At 36.9% G+C, this 13,054-nt stretch overlaps 1 protein-coding gene across 1 annotated transcript in view; it reads left to right on the top strand.

The window, feature by feature from the left end:
* Positions 1-226: 226 nt before the first annotated feature.
* The window catches only part of AK9 (adenylate kinase 9), a gene marked incomplete at its 3' end in the record, with an annotated part of 63,453 nt that continues 50,625 nt past the window's right edge, over positions 227-13,054 (top strand). Inside the window, exons 1-8 of the mRNA XM_010142739.1 lie at positions 227-343; positions 2,578-2,641; positions 3,041-3,093; positions 3,178-3,274; positions 5,199-5,311; positions 8,495-8,668; positions 9,348-9,473; positions 11,715-11,789. Coding sequence (XP_010141041.1) covers positions 227-343; positions 2,578-2,641; positions 3,041-3,093; positions 3,178-3,274; positions 5,199-5,311; positions 8,495-8,668; positions 9,348-9,473; positions 11,715-11,789 — 819 coding nt within the window. The remainder of the gene's footprint in view (positions 344-2,577; positions 2,642-3,040; positions 3,094-3,177; positions 3,275-5,198; positions 5,312-8,494; positions 8,669-9,347; positions 9,474-11,714; positions 11,790-13,054) is intronic.

Genomic DNA, 13,054 nt, shown 5'->3' with positions numbered 1-13,054 from the left:
GGTGGTTCCGACAATCCCTTCTATTTTGGAAGCAGCTCTTCTCTTAGTATTGGGTGCATTGTATATGTTCTCTAAATGCTTTTTCTTCTTACAATGGCTTTTGTTACAAAACAAATTGCCTTGTGTCATATTGCTATACAGTTCCATTTTTAAGTATGTGTTATTTTACACATATGCAAGCTCCTGTATAACAAGCTTTTTTTTTCCTCCCAGTCTGAGATAATAAATGGCTTCACAACTGGAAAAACAAGCTCAGCCGTTTACAGACATCTTCGATGAAGATGAAGCTGAGAAATCCTTTCTGTTGTCCAAGCCCACTTGCTTAATTGTCCTTGGAAAGCCAGTAAGATGTCTGACAGAAGGTTTTTTTTCTTCAGATATTCTGCTAACGATTTTACATTTCCTTTCAAAACATTAGTGACGCGGCCAAAAAGATCAAAGAGCTACTTTTTTATCTTTCCCACTTCACAAGTCCTGCAGAGCATGTAAAGATTCTGATCTCATTTAAGGGGCCAATTTTTGGCCTGAGTGACCAGTCAATTACAATTACAAATGTACTTAACAGTCACAGGTGGCTCAAAAAGTTTATTCTCTTTTCACGTTGGCAACTGGATTGTTTTTACGTTATTTCAGTATTCTAACTTTTAAGAAACTTGACAGGTTAAAGATATAAATAGGCATAAAAGAACCTTCAGTTTAATATACTGACTTACAGTTATGCTATGAGATATTAAATATTTTAACTTTAATATTACAATATTGACATAACTATATCTCATATATTTGGGAATAACTGAAATCCACCAAGGTGTCCTGATAAGGAGATTTGTAGTATATTTTAACAACAGTTCAAAGTCTCTCTTTTCTCAAATAATTTGTGGCCTCCTTTACTTAGCGAAAATTGACATTTTGTAATCCTGGACTTCTCAGATTTCCTTTTTCCAAATGTAGGAGACTCTATGAGTGGTTTTACTCAGTTTGCTGAAGGGGGTTCTTTTTCGGTGCCCATTTGCCATGTCTGTACTGAACCTGGTGTGCACTTAAACACACCGCTGGTGCCCTGAAAGTGGCTTGAACGTTTCAGTTGCCCATGAGAGGTGCCTTCAGGGCACTTCCAGAGTGAACACAAGGTCCTCTAGCAGCTTGCCCTCTGCATTTGTGTGTGATTCCAGCAGGCTCCACAACAGAACCGGAGAAGCCCATAAGGAAGTCTGCTTTGCACTGCCTAGCAGGTAGAGGGATAAATGGTCTGCACCTGGAACTGGCAACCAACCCAAACTTTGCTGCCCGTTGACTCACCAAATGCAGGTGGATGAGATGCAAACATCACAGTGAGACTGTACAGGGTGACAGCCTTGTGGTCACCTTGAGGCTTGAAAGAGCACATTCAGCTCGGTAGAAAACTACAGCTGACTGGCTCACCTAATTTAAACATAGATCAAATTTCTAACGTTACATGAGAAATGTAGCTTCACATCTTTATAGATCAAACCAGCATAAAATACTCATTGCAAGGCAATGCAAAAACCGTGTAATAAGTACATATTCTCGTCTGAAATCATTGCCTTCAGTAGATTTTAACAAAAGGTTGGAATTGCACAGGCCTGGCCAGGAGGACAGAGGATTAAATATTCTGTTTTATTATAACATATTTTATTTATGTGGCTGATGTGTAAAGCATCTATCTTATTTGAGATATATCTTTGAAGTTAAAAACATAATGCCATTAAAGGAAAATCATATACGTATCTTCTCATTGCACCTGTAAGGTGTGAGTAAGCTGGAGTGTTTGCTGATACGCTGTTAACTGGGAAAGGGATTTATTTGTCGCTTTTTACTATTTTTTAATCACAAAATTTATCTAGGTCAAACAGACTGTATTTTATAATCTCAAAATTTATCTAGGTCAAGCAGATTGACAGAAAAAGTCTTCTAGCATGCCCTGGAAGAAAGGGCATAATCCTAAGGGTGAAAGATGGTGAGTTTTGCAAAGTCCCGTTCAGGTAGCTGCACTCTTAGAGACCTTATTACCCTTGGTTATGTTCATTCCTGAGGATTCATGTAAGTGAGATAATTGACATTTTGTCAGCATTTAAACCAGGTTTGTAGACTAACAGGGGCAATTTTTAAGTATTTGCTCTTTTAGTCAGGGAATACTCTCCCTATGTATCTTACTCAGAAATGGCCGAACAGGTTTGCATCATAATTTGCTTTGAGACTGAAGATAATAAATTTCAGTCCTAAAGAGATTCCTCATAGGTTTTTATGGGCAAATCATAGCTGAGTTTTAGGCAGGGTTACTCAGAAACAAAGTCAATATAATTACTTTGGAGTAATTAACTGCAAAGGGCAGTAACAGTACATTAGCAATGCTAGGCAGAATAAAACAGAGGATGGTATTAAAAAGGGTATTTGTGTTTGCCCACCACATAACTCAGAGGCCCTAATCCTCACGCTAGCTTTTAATTGTTTTTATCATACAAAAATATATTCTTTATGGTGTGGTATGTTGTTTGGTTGGTTTTTTTTTTTTCCTTCTGCCTGTTTTTCTTTTAAATGTGTATTTTTCATTTTAAGGGTTCTGGAAAGAAAACATTAGGTAGAAAACTAGCACAAATATGGAAATGCGTTTTCATAGAAGGTAAATATACACTATATATTTGAACATTGCATTGGCTTCACAATAGCTTCTGGTTTAGAACATCCTTGCTGTTCCCTGTACTTCAAAATGGCATGTTGCCAGTTGCAGGAAAGTACTAATAAGGACCAAGTAACCATTTTGCCAGAAATGCAATTGCTGGAAAATGACCTTTTAGTTAAAGAAAGGCGCTACCCAGACATTGCAAAGGCACCAAGTTCTGGTTGGACAAAATATAATAATGGCCCTAAATATAATGGCTGTTCATTCAAAAATAGTCTGGTTGCTTGGAGCACACATACCTACTCCTCCCTGTGTTTGTGTATCTGCATGTACATGTCTGTATATAAAATACTTTGCATTAAATATTTTAATTTTATCCTGTCTGATGTACTTCCTCAGCTTCGGAAGTAATTGAAATGAATATTCATGAAGAAACGGAATATGGGCTTAAGGTAAAGGTCTGATCTTCTCCTAAGTTTTGTCACATTCTAGACAAATACCGATTTTGTAAAACCGTGGTTTGCATTTTACCTTAGTGTCAAGAATTGCTTTTTAAAGGTCAAAGTATTTCTGAAGAACTGGTTACAGAAATGCTTCTGAAAAAGATAGAGTCACCAGAAGTTGCCCATTTTGGTAAGTATATTTATAGCCTAAACTTCTTAGAATGAGCTAGCTGTAATTTTGACACACTTTGCATCCATTACTGCCCAAATATAATTTATTTTGTATTAAACCACAGCACTTTTCCTTGGTCTTCTATTCAGGTTGCAGAATATCAATAAACTGAGAGTGTATTTAGGCATTAATTTACCAGTATGGGTGATCAGAAAGTGTCATACCAATTCTATGTTATGTTAATTTTGAGAAAATTAATTTGGCCCAAATTTTAAGGGTTGCTATGACTCTCATTTAACAGTATTATCTGGTTAGAAAAATTTTAGGATTTAAAATATGGATTCATTTTGCTTGAATACTTCTATAACAGCAACAACAACAACAAAAACCAAACCCAAAACCCACCAGCAAATATATTTTAAACAGTTAATATGAGCAAGAAGGAAAACAGACGATTGAAAATGCAAAGTATTAAGGGGTTTTTTTAAACATTGTTTATTCTCTTTACATTTTGCTACTGAGCATAAGTTAGAGAAGAATAGTATTGTTAATGATAATAATTCTTCTTTTTGAGGAAAGATTATGTTAATTGAGGCTGTTAAGACCAGTGCTGCAGATATTGCTAGAGTCTGAACCTCCTTTCCTGAGGAGAAAACAAATATACTGCGAAGTGGAAAGAAATTATAAGATGTAGTTTCTTTTCCTGGTGCTGACTTTGAAATTTCCATTATAGGAGAGAGACAGGTCTAGTGCCAAGAAAACGTTAAGTTTCTACTGCTCTGAAAACTTCTATAAGCTTTCAGTTGCAATGGTTTTTGTTCCTTCTCTAGTCCAGGACTCAACAGTTTTGCGAAAGATGCAGCCTTACCTGGTGAAAACAGTAGGCAAAAGACAGCAAAATAAGGAAGAAATAAAAAAAGGGGGAATTATAAGGAAACAAAAATTTGAAGGAGGAAGTAGCAGCAGAAGTAGCCAGTCTCTTAATTCGTATGTCAGGAGTCTGAAGAGACATCTGTGCTACCCCTCTTGGAGTCAGTCCGATGGTAATGCCCAAGATGTTTGTATCACACAGGACCACAGAGATCCTAGAGATCTCGCACTAGGCACTTGCTGAATATTAACAAACACCTACAAATGTCTGAACACCCTCCTAAGCCTAGTTCCAAAGAGTATACTCAAACGTGCGTTGCTACGCCTGCAAACCCTCTCTCAAGAATGGGTGGGATTTATAAGCACACATTCTCTTTCCTGAGAATGGATGTTCACCTATTTAAGCCCATTTTCTGGTGGAAATGTGGGTGCTCTGGCTTTGTCTGTGTGTGCTGTTTCCTTCAGTCTCCTAATCCACACGCCGGTTAGAAAGCTCCCCATGAGCACACACTGAAGGTGAGGATCATCTTTTCCCGTGTTACACTCCCGTTCCTCTCACGTCAGCTGTTATTACCTGGGATGTGTTGGTAAGCAGAGGCTCTGTGGACTCCCCACATCTCGCTACAATTACAATTCTCTGGAGCTATCAACAACTTAGAATCCAGGATTTTCCTTTCCTAGACAAATGGCTATATATTTATGTTCTCTCTTGCTTGTCCTCTTCTATAAATTTTGCATCTATGTGTAGTAGTGCCCCAAAGAAGGAGTCTTCAGTCCTAATACCTCTTGCAAAGACTGCGCTGTGTTTTGGGCTGCATAGACTTGCATTTAAATGTTACATCACAAAACTGTAAGCATTTGGAGGAGGCATCATTTCTCTAAGGGATTATTCTCATTATGAGGCTAAAAATGTCCACCTGATTCTTGTTTAGCCTCTCATTCATGAATATTGAATGTCATATACATGATTTGTACCTCTATATAGATGCATGGTCTAAAGGAGATAAGTATAACTATACCTATATTTGACATAACCTTCTAAAAGATATATTTAAAAAATTGTATTTGGCAGGTTATGTTCTCAGTGGATTTCCTTCTCTCTCAGAGGAATATATGACTATTTCACAGCAAATAGAGAAAATAAAGAATCTAAAATTAAAACCAGATTTCCTGATTAACATTAAGGTAATGTTATCTTTAGTAACTTGCTAGTAATTTTCCTAATTATTAGTAGGCTTATATGCTGCATAAGTCAAAAGATAGTATTTTCCCCTGTGCATTTGAGTATAGTGTTTACTGAGGAATAATGAATTGTTCCCTTTTATATTGGAATGGAATTACACTAGTTTGCTCCATTACAAGCATTGCTCATATAAAGTAACAAACATTTCCTAAAATTTTGTAGCAGTTACAGTCTTTGCACCTCTACCAATTAGAACATAGAGATATTCAAGGAAATAAAACTTTGAATAACATGATTATTACGGGATTTTAGACACATGTACATCTGCCATTCATGTATTTCATGAAGAAACTTTTTGCATACGGTGAAAGGAAGCAAATTGCTTTAGTTTTTACTCACTAATTGTGAAACAGCTTCTTAGTCATTATTAATTCATCTCATTTACAAATCTCAATTCCTTTGTAACATACCAAATACTTTACAAACGTGACTCTGGTACAATCAGAGAAACATAAATCATTGTTAATGTAAGATTAAGAGGACTTTCTCAATGTAACTGAAGAGGATGGACTTGCTGGCTATGTCCATATTAATAAGTAAACCAAGATGGGAGCAGCTCTTTGCACGTCTGGCCACTGCTTTGGCAGAACACAGCTCACCTGTCCTGTTAGTCAGTGGGGTGGCCGTGTCCAAAGTGCCCAGCTGTGCCCAGCTATTTACCACGGAGAATACGAGCTGGCCCACACCAAACTTTGCCAGACTCCATGCAGACAAAGTAACGGCGTGTAGAATCATGAACAGGGTTCTGGCCCTTCCTCTTGCAGTGTTTTGTTTATTATCAACTAGGTTATTCCTGTCTTTTCCTCTGAGTGTGCAGAATGAGCTGATGAGGCAGCTCTGAATAATCAGCCTCTGGTGTTGTGCCTCGTTCTCATCGGGAGTTTGACTGTAGTTGTCATAGCTGTGTAGATTGTCAGACACTAAGCTTCAGTGCGTGGACCTTGTCTATCACTTTGCCAGATTTACGTCCTTGTTTGTTCTAATTCTGTATTTTTGAGGCTTAATTTGTTTGACCATGCATAATGAAAATTTGTGAATGCCTGCTTCAAACCTTTCTTTTCTAAGCTCATGGAAAGATCTTAAAATGTCAGAGAAACATACTTTTGTGCTGTTTTTCAGACAGGTTTGATTTTTTTCAGCTACAGAAAGTCAGTCTCTGTTTTAATACCAGATAGTGAGAAATCCCAGCCCTTGAGAATATATGTTGTAATAGTTTAATGTGCAACAGTACAAATAGAAGAGTGATACTAACTACACTAGGAAGAAAACAGATCTTGACTTCATGTAGTTACATAATTTTCTCCTCCAGGAAGAAGACTGAGACTGAATGCTCATTAAAAATCCTTGCCCCAAAGACAAATGAATAATTTTGCCTTGGATTTCAGTGGGTTCAAGCTGTTTTCACAGATATGTCAGAATTGTAACCATTTTTATTATATCAAAAAGAAAGGAAGAAGGGAGATTAGTTATTCTAGATAACTCTGGGCATAATAAAATTATTTTTATTAGAAGACCAATTTAGAGAAATTTTGTCTCTCCAAGAAAACAGACAGAAAATGCACCTTTGAAAAAAAGAACCGTATCTGACCAAATTTCTCCTGCCCTGTTTCAAAATATGCTATGACATATAGCAGTCAGGTCACCTGTATGACTCACCGTAGAAATACAGAAATATCCTGGAGTGTTGTAATACTTCAAGAGATACCTCAGGAAATGACTGTAGTGGACCTATAGTTACCAATGGGATCTCAGAATGAGCGTAGCGTGTCTCTTGCTAGCAGTGCCATCGCAAAAGCTCTGAATTTTCTGTAGAAATCAATTATCCATTTCTGTAACAATTTGACCTTAACAACTAAAATATTTTCTTGTTATCTCAGTTTTTTCATATATATTTGAAGGGTGGGTGTTACTGATTTAGAGAGGAAGAATGGTTTTTCATTTTTTGGTGTGCCCCACCCCCATACCGTAGTAGAATTTTCAGATACCCAGCTTAAGACCTGTTGGAGATCCAGGGACTCCAAGTGTGTATTAAAGCAAATACAATTTAGGGCAGGCCAGATAGAAGCTTAATTAGCTATGATTATAGCAAGCGAACATCCAGACAGACTCTCCCCCTCTGCTCCCCTGTTCTCTGCCAAGTGATTGCAGAGACCCAACCCAAGCTTTTTGTTTCAGAAAAAGCCAAGAGAGAGGCGAGGAAGAACAATCCGGTCAGTGTTAACAAAGTCAGGTATCCATCCCAGGAACGGATGGACTCCTTAAGCAGCTTGCTAACAGCCACAATTCTGAGAGAGAATCAAACAGCGCCTGATGTGACAGTGTAGAAGGAAGGGTCTCGGGGAGCCGCGGGGAGTGGCACACCCACTATTATCTTAGCTCAAAAGTGGGGAGGTGGAAACAGTCACAGACTGTTCGCTTTTGGTTGAGAGGAATGTTTTAGTTAAGGTAAATGTTTTAGCTAGGAAGTTTAGTTACAAATGGTTTTGTTAGGATAAACTTCTTAGGCAGACCTCTCACATCTGAACTGGTAATAATTTTAGCACCACAGACCACATCCAGATTTAGGTGGGTTTAATATTAAACTGAATTCGTGTCTGCAGGGCTTTTTGTGGAAAGACCATTGCTTGCTCTTCCAGAGCTCCAGACTGCCGAACTCCTTTAGCACGTGACACAGCGGCACTATGCTTTTGGGTAACAGTAGAGCTTGAGAGGTCAGAGGCACCTAGTGAAATTGACTTAATCTTGCTCAAGTCCAATCCTCTTTGGCATTAAATGCAAGAACAACACAAGCCTGTCTGCCAAATACTTCTATTCATAAACTACACCTACACTTGTTACACTACAAGGTGTAACTTGCATGGTAAAATGTCCTCAAGTAGTGGCTACACTCCTGATACAGAATGTAAAATGCAGATGGGGAAAAATGGAAAAGTGTTTAAGTCTTTCTTTAATATTTGCTGCTCCTGGAAAAATTGGTGTTTACTCAGAATGTCATTGGAGAGGAAGTTTATGAATCCAAATGTTTGCCAAACAGACTCCTACTTCCCATTCTGCAGTTTCAGGAAAAATAATATTATAGCATAAATAAACACATTATTTCCTTTTAATTAATTATTCCTTGCTAGTGTTCAGATTATGACTTATGCCAAAGAATATCAGGACAAAGACAACACCCTGATTCAGGGCAGGTGTATCAGAGGAACCAGTGGGATCCTAATGTTCTCGAAAAGCATAAGAAAGAGAAAGATCAACATGAAGAAGAGAATGAAGAAGAAGATGAAGAGCAGGAAGAAGAAGAGGTGAATATTGCTAATTTCTAAACAGTGCGAAGTATTATAATGTACTCTAGACAAAGCAGAACAAATTCCAATATTCTAAAATATTACCATACTGCTTTTTGAATTAATTTAGCTCAACTTTAATCTTAACTCAGTTTCTGTTCTGCTCCAAGAGATGTGGGGTAATACTTAAATGGTAGGCTTAAATGCCAGCATTTATCTTATAGCTTAACCTGGATTCAGTCTCTAACTCAGAAGTCACTGAACTGTTTCTTGCTGTGAGTTAAAAGGTGGATCAGAATGGTGACTATATTGTCTTTCTTGGTCTAAGTAAATAAGAGTTCCTAATTTTCATTTATTGTAGCAAGTTTTAGTAGTATTTGGAGGATACTAGCTTGTTTTCTGGTTTTGGTGTTAGACTACTGCAAAGGGATTTTCTTTTTTTTTTCATGAAGGGATTAATCTTGAATTCAGGTTGAATTGTTCTCATTTATAATGCTGTCCAGAGACTTACCAGTGCAAGTTCTAGGCACATTCCTCTCGATTTGCAGAAACTATGTTTCATCAGGAAAGGATCACGGTCAGCAATCACTGGACAATACTCATTGCAATACTCTGGAAAGCTACTTTATTTACCTCCGGCTAAAGACAAAAATTAGTTTAGTAAATGATTTTATTTCTGTATCTTTTCATTCTGCAGACTGCAGAAGATCCACTTAGGATGTCAGAATTTTTGCATCAATTAGTGCAGAGGCCTGAAGATATCCTTGAAAATGCAGAGGAAAGAGTTGGAATGTATAGGAATATGATGCTTCGTCCTTTAGAAGTAAGAAAAAGCAAAGTAATATGATTATGCACAGCAAAATTTAAAAAAAATTTCTTGCAAGGTTTTCTGTTTTTTTGGTTTGAGATTTATTGTATGGACAAGGCATGTTGCAACATACTCCCAAGTTCTGAAATTCATACCGAAATCAATGATACAAAATTGTCATCTGTAGGTATAGTTTCACTCTGGAGTCAAGATGAAGTAATCCACTTTGAGTTTTAAAAGTGAAACCATACCTGCCACCACAGACACTTCTTAAATCTAGGAAGCGAAGTATTTGAAGAGCCCAGGGTATCATCGCCATTACCAGGGTCCATTCTAGCACGCAGTTCCTTAAGAAATCTGCTCTTTGTGTCCATTGCCCTCCTCTCCAACAGATTCCCCTCCTCACCTGCTTCATTGCCTGCAGATTTATCTACCCAGTAATTACAGCCCATCAGTTTGCTTTATCACCAATTTCATTTCTGCAGCTGTGACATTGTTTTTTTCTTTCCTTGTTGTGTTCAGGGAAGTTTGATTTACTATGTAACATTTTTTTCCCCCGAAGAAACCCAGAAGAGGTCCAAAGCAATTAATTTGTTCTTTTCTTTTTCCTTTCTTTTTTCCTTTTTCTTTTATTCTTTTATTCTTCCTTCTTTTATTTTTTTTTTCTTTTTAATCTCCTGGTACAGGGAGCTGCAAAAGCCTTATGTTTGCTGCACACTTGACAATTACTGTTTATTTATTCTTTTCAATTTCTCTATGAATTAGATAAATCTATAGACAAAACTGTGTAAAACAGGCATAATGTTTTTTGCTAGAGTAACAAACTTGTTACTGCTGTGAAGGGGAAGGCAAACAATATCTTATCTTTAATCATAATACAATCTCACATGGATTTCTCGTAAGCAAACTAATGGAAAGTTGTTTGAATTACTTTAGGTTGTACACCAAACTTTAACACTTTCAATACATCCCACTAGCTGGTAGGTCTTACCCTGTTTTCACTAATGATGAACGTATTAGTGAACATACGTAGTGGTGCACTGATACATTAAAATACATTAAAAGAACGTAGGGGTCTGTCATTGGCCCAGGTAGAGGTTGAGATAATGAAATTGAAAAAAAAAAAAAAAAAAAAAAAAAAAAAAAAAAAAAAAAAAAAAAAAAGCTTATCAGATGTACAGTTCCCACCGAACTTGGATAGGTGGAAAGAACTTTGGAGAAGATACTTGGATTTCTTGATAAGTTGTTAGGATGACAGTGAGTAGAAGTAAGTTTCTCTTGCTACAGTGAGCAAGACAACCTAAGGAACAACTACAACATGTGAAATAGTCAGCGAGGCTTCAGTACTGCAGACAACCTGCAATCTGTGGGGCTTTAGTTAGTCGTAAACCGAGTCAATAAATGTGATGCTGTTGTACAAAAGCAGATACTATGGAGGTGCTAATAAGACCATTGTATATAAGAGAAACACGAACTATTATCTCCTCTGTAGAAGATTAGAAAGAAATAATTAGTTATCTATTTCTACTAAAGATAAGACAAATTATTCAATTTATAGTATAGAAGACTTAGATAAGATGCAAGGAAATAAACTCTGATCGTAAGTGTAGTGAAGAACTGGAGTAGATGACTTCAAAACTGTAAAGTCACCTTCACTAGGCTTTTTCAGGGCTGGGATTAGACCAACATCTGTCAGGAATGGAATGAGTGTTCTCAGTCCTCAGACAGAGAAGTTAACAATGGAGATGGGATGTCTGTTTAGTCTAATATCTTATTTACTAACGGGAAACTTGGAAATTAAAAAAATTAATTTATCATTCAAATTTCACAGAAATTGAGAGTCAGGACCAAAATGAGAACGTTGTCTCATGGCTGATATTTCAAAGAAATCTGTTCCTTGACATTGTCACCATTTTCTAGCAGAGAATTTAGGTAGTTAGACAATTAGAAGTTGAATTCATACACGAAACATTACTGTATCTTGATTCTTTGTAGCTCTCTCACATTTGAGCTAAGATATCTAATCTGTATTCTGAACTCATTGTAACTCCAGTTTTGGAATTCTCTCTGTATTTATCCGTCACCAAATAAAAATTTCCCTCCAGAGGATTTTAGAAGTGATCAGTACAATGAATCTTAGTTTTCCTGAAGTCCACAGGAGTCCAGCCCTTGGTGTGTATAGGAAGAGAAGAAGCTTCCGCGTTGTTATCTGGGTATCTATACTCAATTGACGAGTATGTCTTTGTTCTTAAACAGGACCTGATGGCCGAACAGGATTGTCAGTGTCTTATTGAAGTGGATGGAAATCAGCAACCAGATGATCTCTTTCTAGTACGTAAGCTATGCACCAACTGAGTTAACCTTCACTAGAAAAGAATTTCTCGATTCTGTGGATTGTTTTCTTTATTAAGGTATTAAATTTTGAATAGTGTAGAAAACAAATTCAATTACTATTAGAAATCACGGCCTCTGAAATGTTTGCTTTGGTTGCACTATTAAAACAATTATGAGATTCACTGCACCACCCCACGCTCACATATATGTTACATGAAAATATTTTCAGGCAGGCTACAAAGTCTTTTGTATTGTATCAATCTGTTCCTAGTGCTTTATTTTGTGTATTAGTGTAAAATAATAGCATTAACATCAGAAATTAAAACATTTCAGAACTGGCTTGATTTGCACTGGTGTCTGAAATAATGACAGAATTTTAATGAACTTTGATGCTGTGTTATAGTGCAATAGAAGACACTTAATTCTTTTAAGGATTCTGCTGAGTGTGTGTGTGTTTAGGGTTTTTAGCCCATAACATAACTCATGCTCCCTATTAAAAACTACAGTGATAAAGGTAAATAATCTTATCCTCTGCCTCTGAAACAAGAGTTGCTTCAAATCAGAACTTATGGGGTGGACAATTAAGTGAGAGATTGTCTTGGACAGTGCCATTCCTACAGTTTCCCTCTGTTGTTTGAAGCAAATTGAATCAGTTGCAATTCTGTAAGTGTTATTTCCATTTATGCTTGACAATTAAGTGAGAGATTGTCTTGGACAGTGCCATTCCTACAGTTTCCCTCTGTTGTTTGAAGCAAATTGAATCAGTTGCAATTCTGTAAGTGTTATTTCCATTTATGCTTCACTTTACCACCAAGAATAGTCCGGGGGAAAAAAACCACACTGATTTTGCAGAGTTGGAACAAAAAATTTCCTTTTTTATGATCTGTTTGTGAACATTGCACCAGAAGATTTATAGCAGAGACGATCGAATTGTGTAGTGATTCCAATCCTTTCACATGTAAGGCACAGGCCTATTATGAAACTAGTCCAAACTTCACAAAATTTGCTTATTCATTTCAAGAACACTTTCATTCAAGCAAGATTACATTAGGAAATATTTCAATTAAATTTAGTATCATCTGATTCCCATTGGCAGGCATCAGGTTTAAGTATTTTATTAAATAAATTACTCAAAGCTGTATCACTTCCAAGTGTGCACGATTTGATCTCCTGAAGAGACTTTCCTCCTTTTCAGACGAGAGCTCATCTGAATACTTCCACTGCTTTGTGGGAAAGAATCCTTCACAGCCTATTCCTTTAGA

The sequence above is a fragment of the Buceros rhinoceros genome, unplaced genomic scaffold, assembly GCF_000710305.1.
Source record: "Buceros rhinoceros silvestris isolate BGI_N320 unplaced genomic scaffold, ASM71030v1 scaffold7709, whole genome shotgun sequence".
Taxonomy (NCBI): Eukaryota; Metazoa; Chordata; class Aves; order Bucerotiformes; family Bucerotidae; genus Buceros; species Buceros rhinoceros.
Note: the sequence above shows the minus strand (reverse complement) of the source record. Positions and strands in the feature narration are given on the sequence as shown.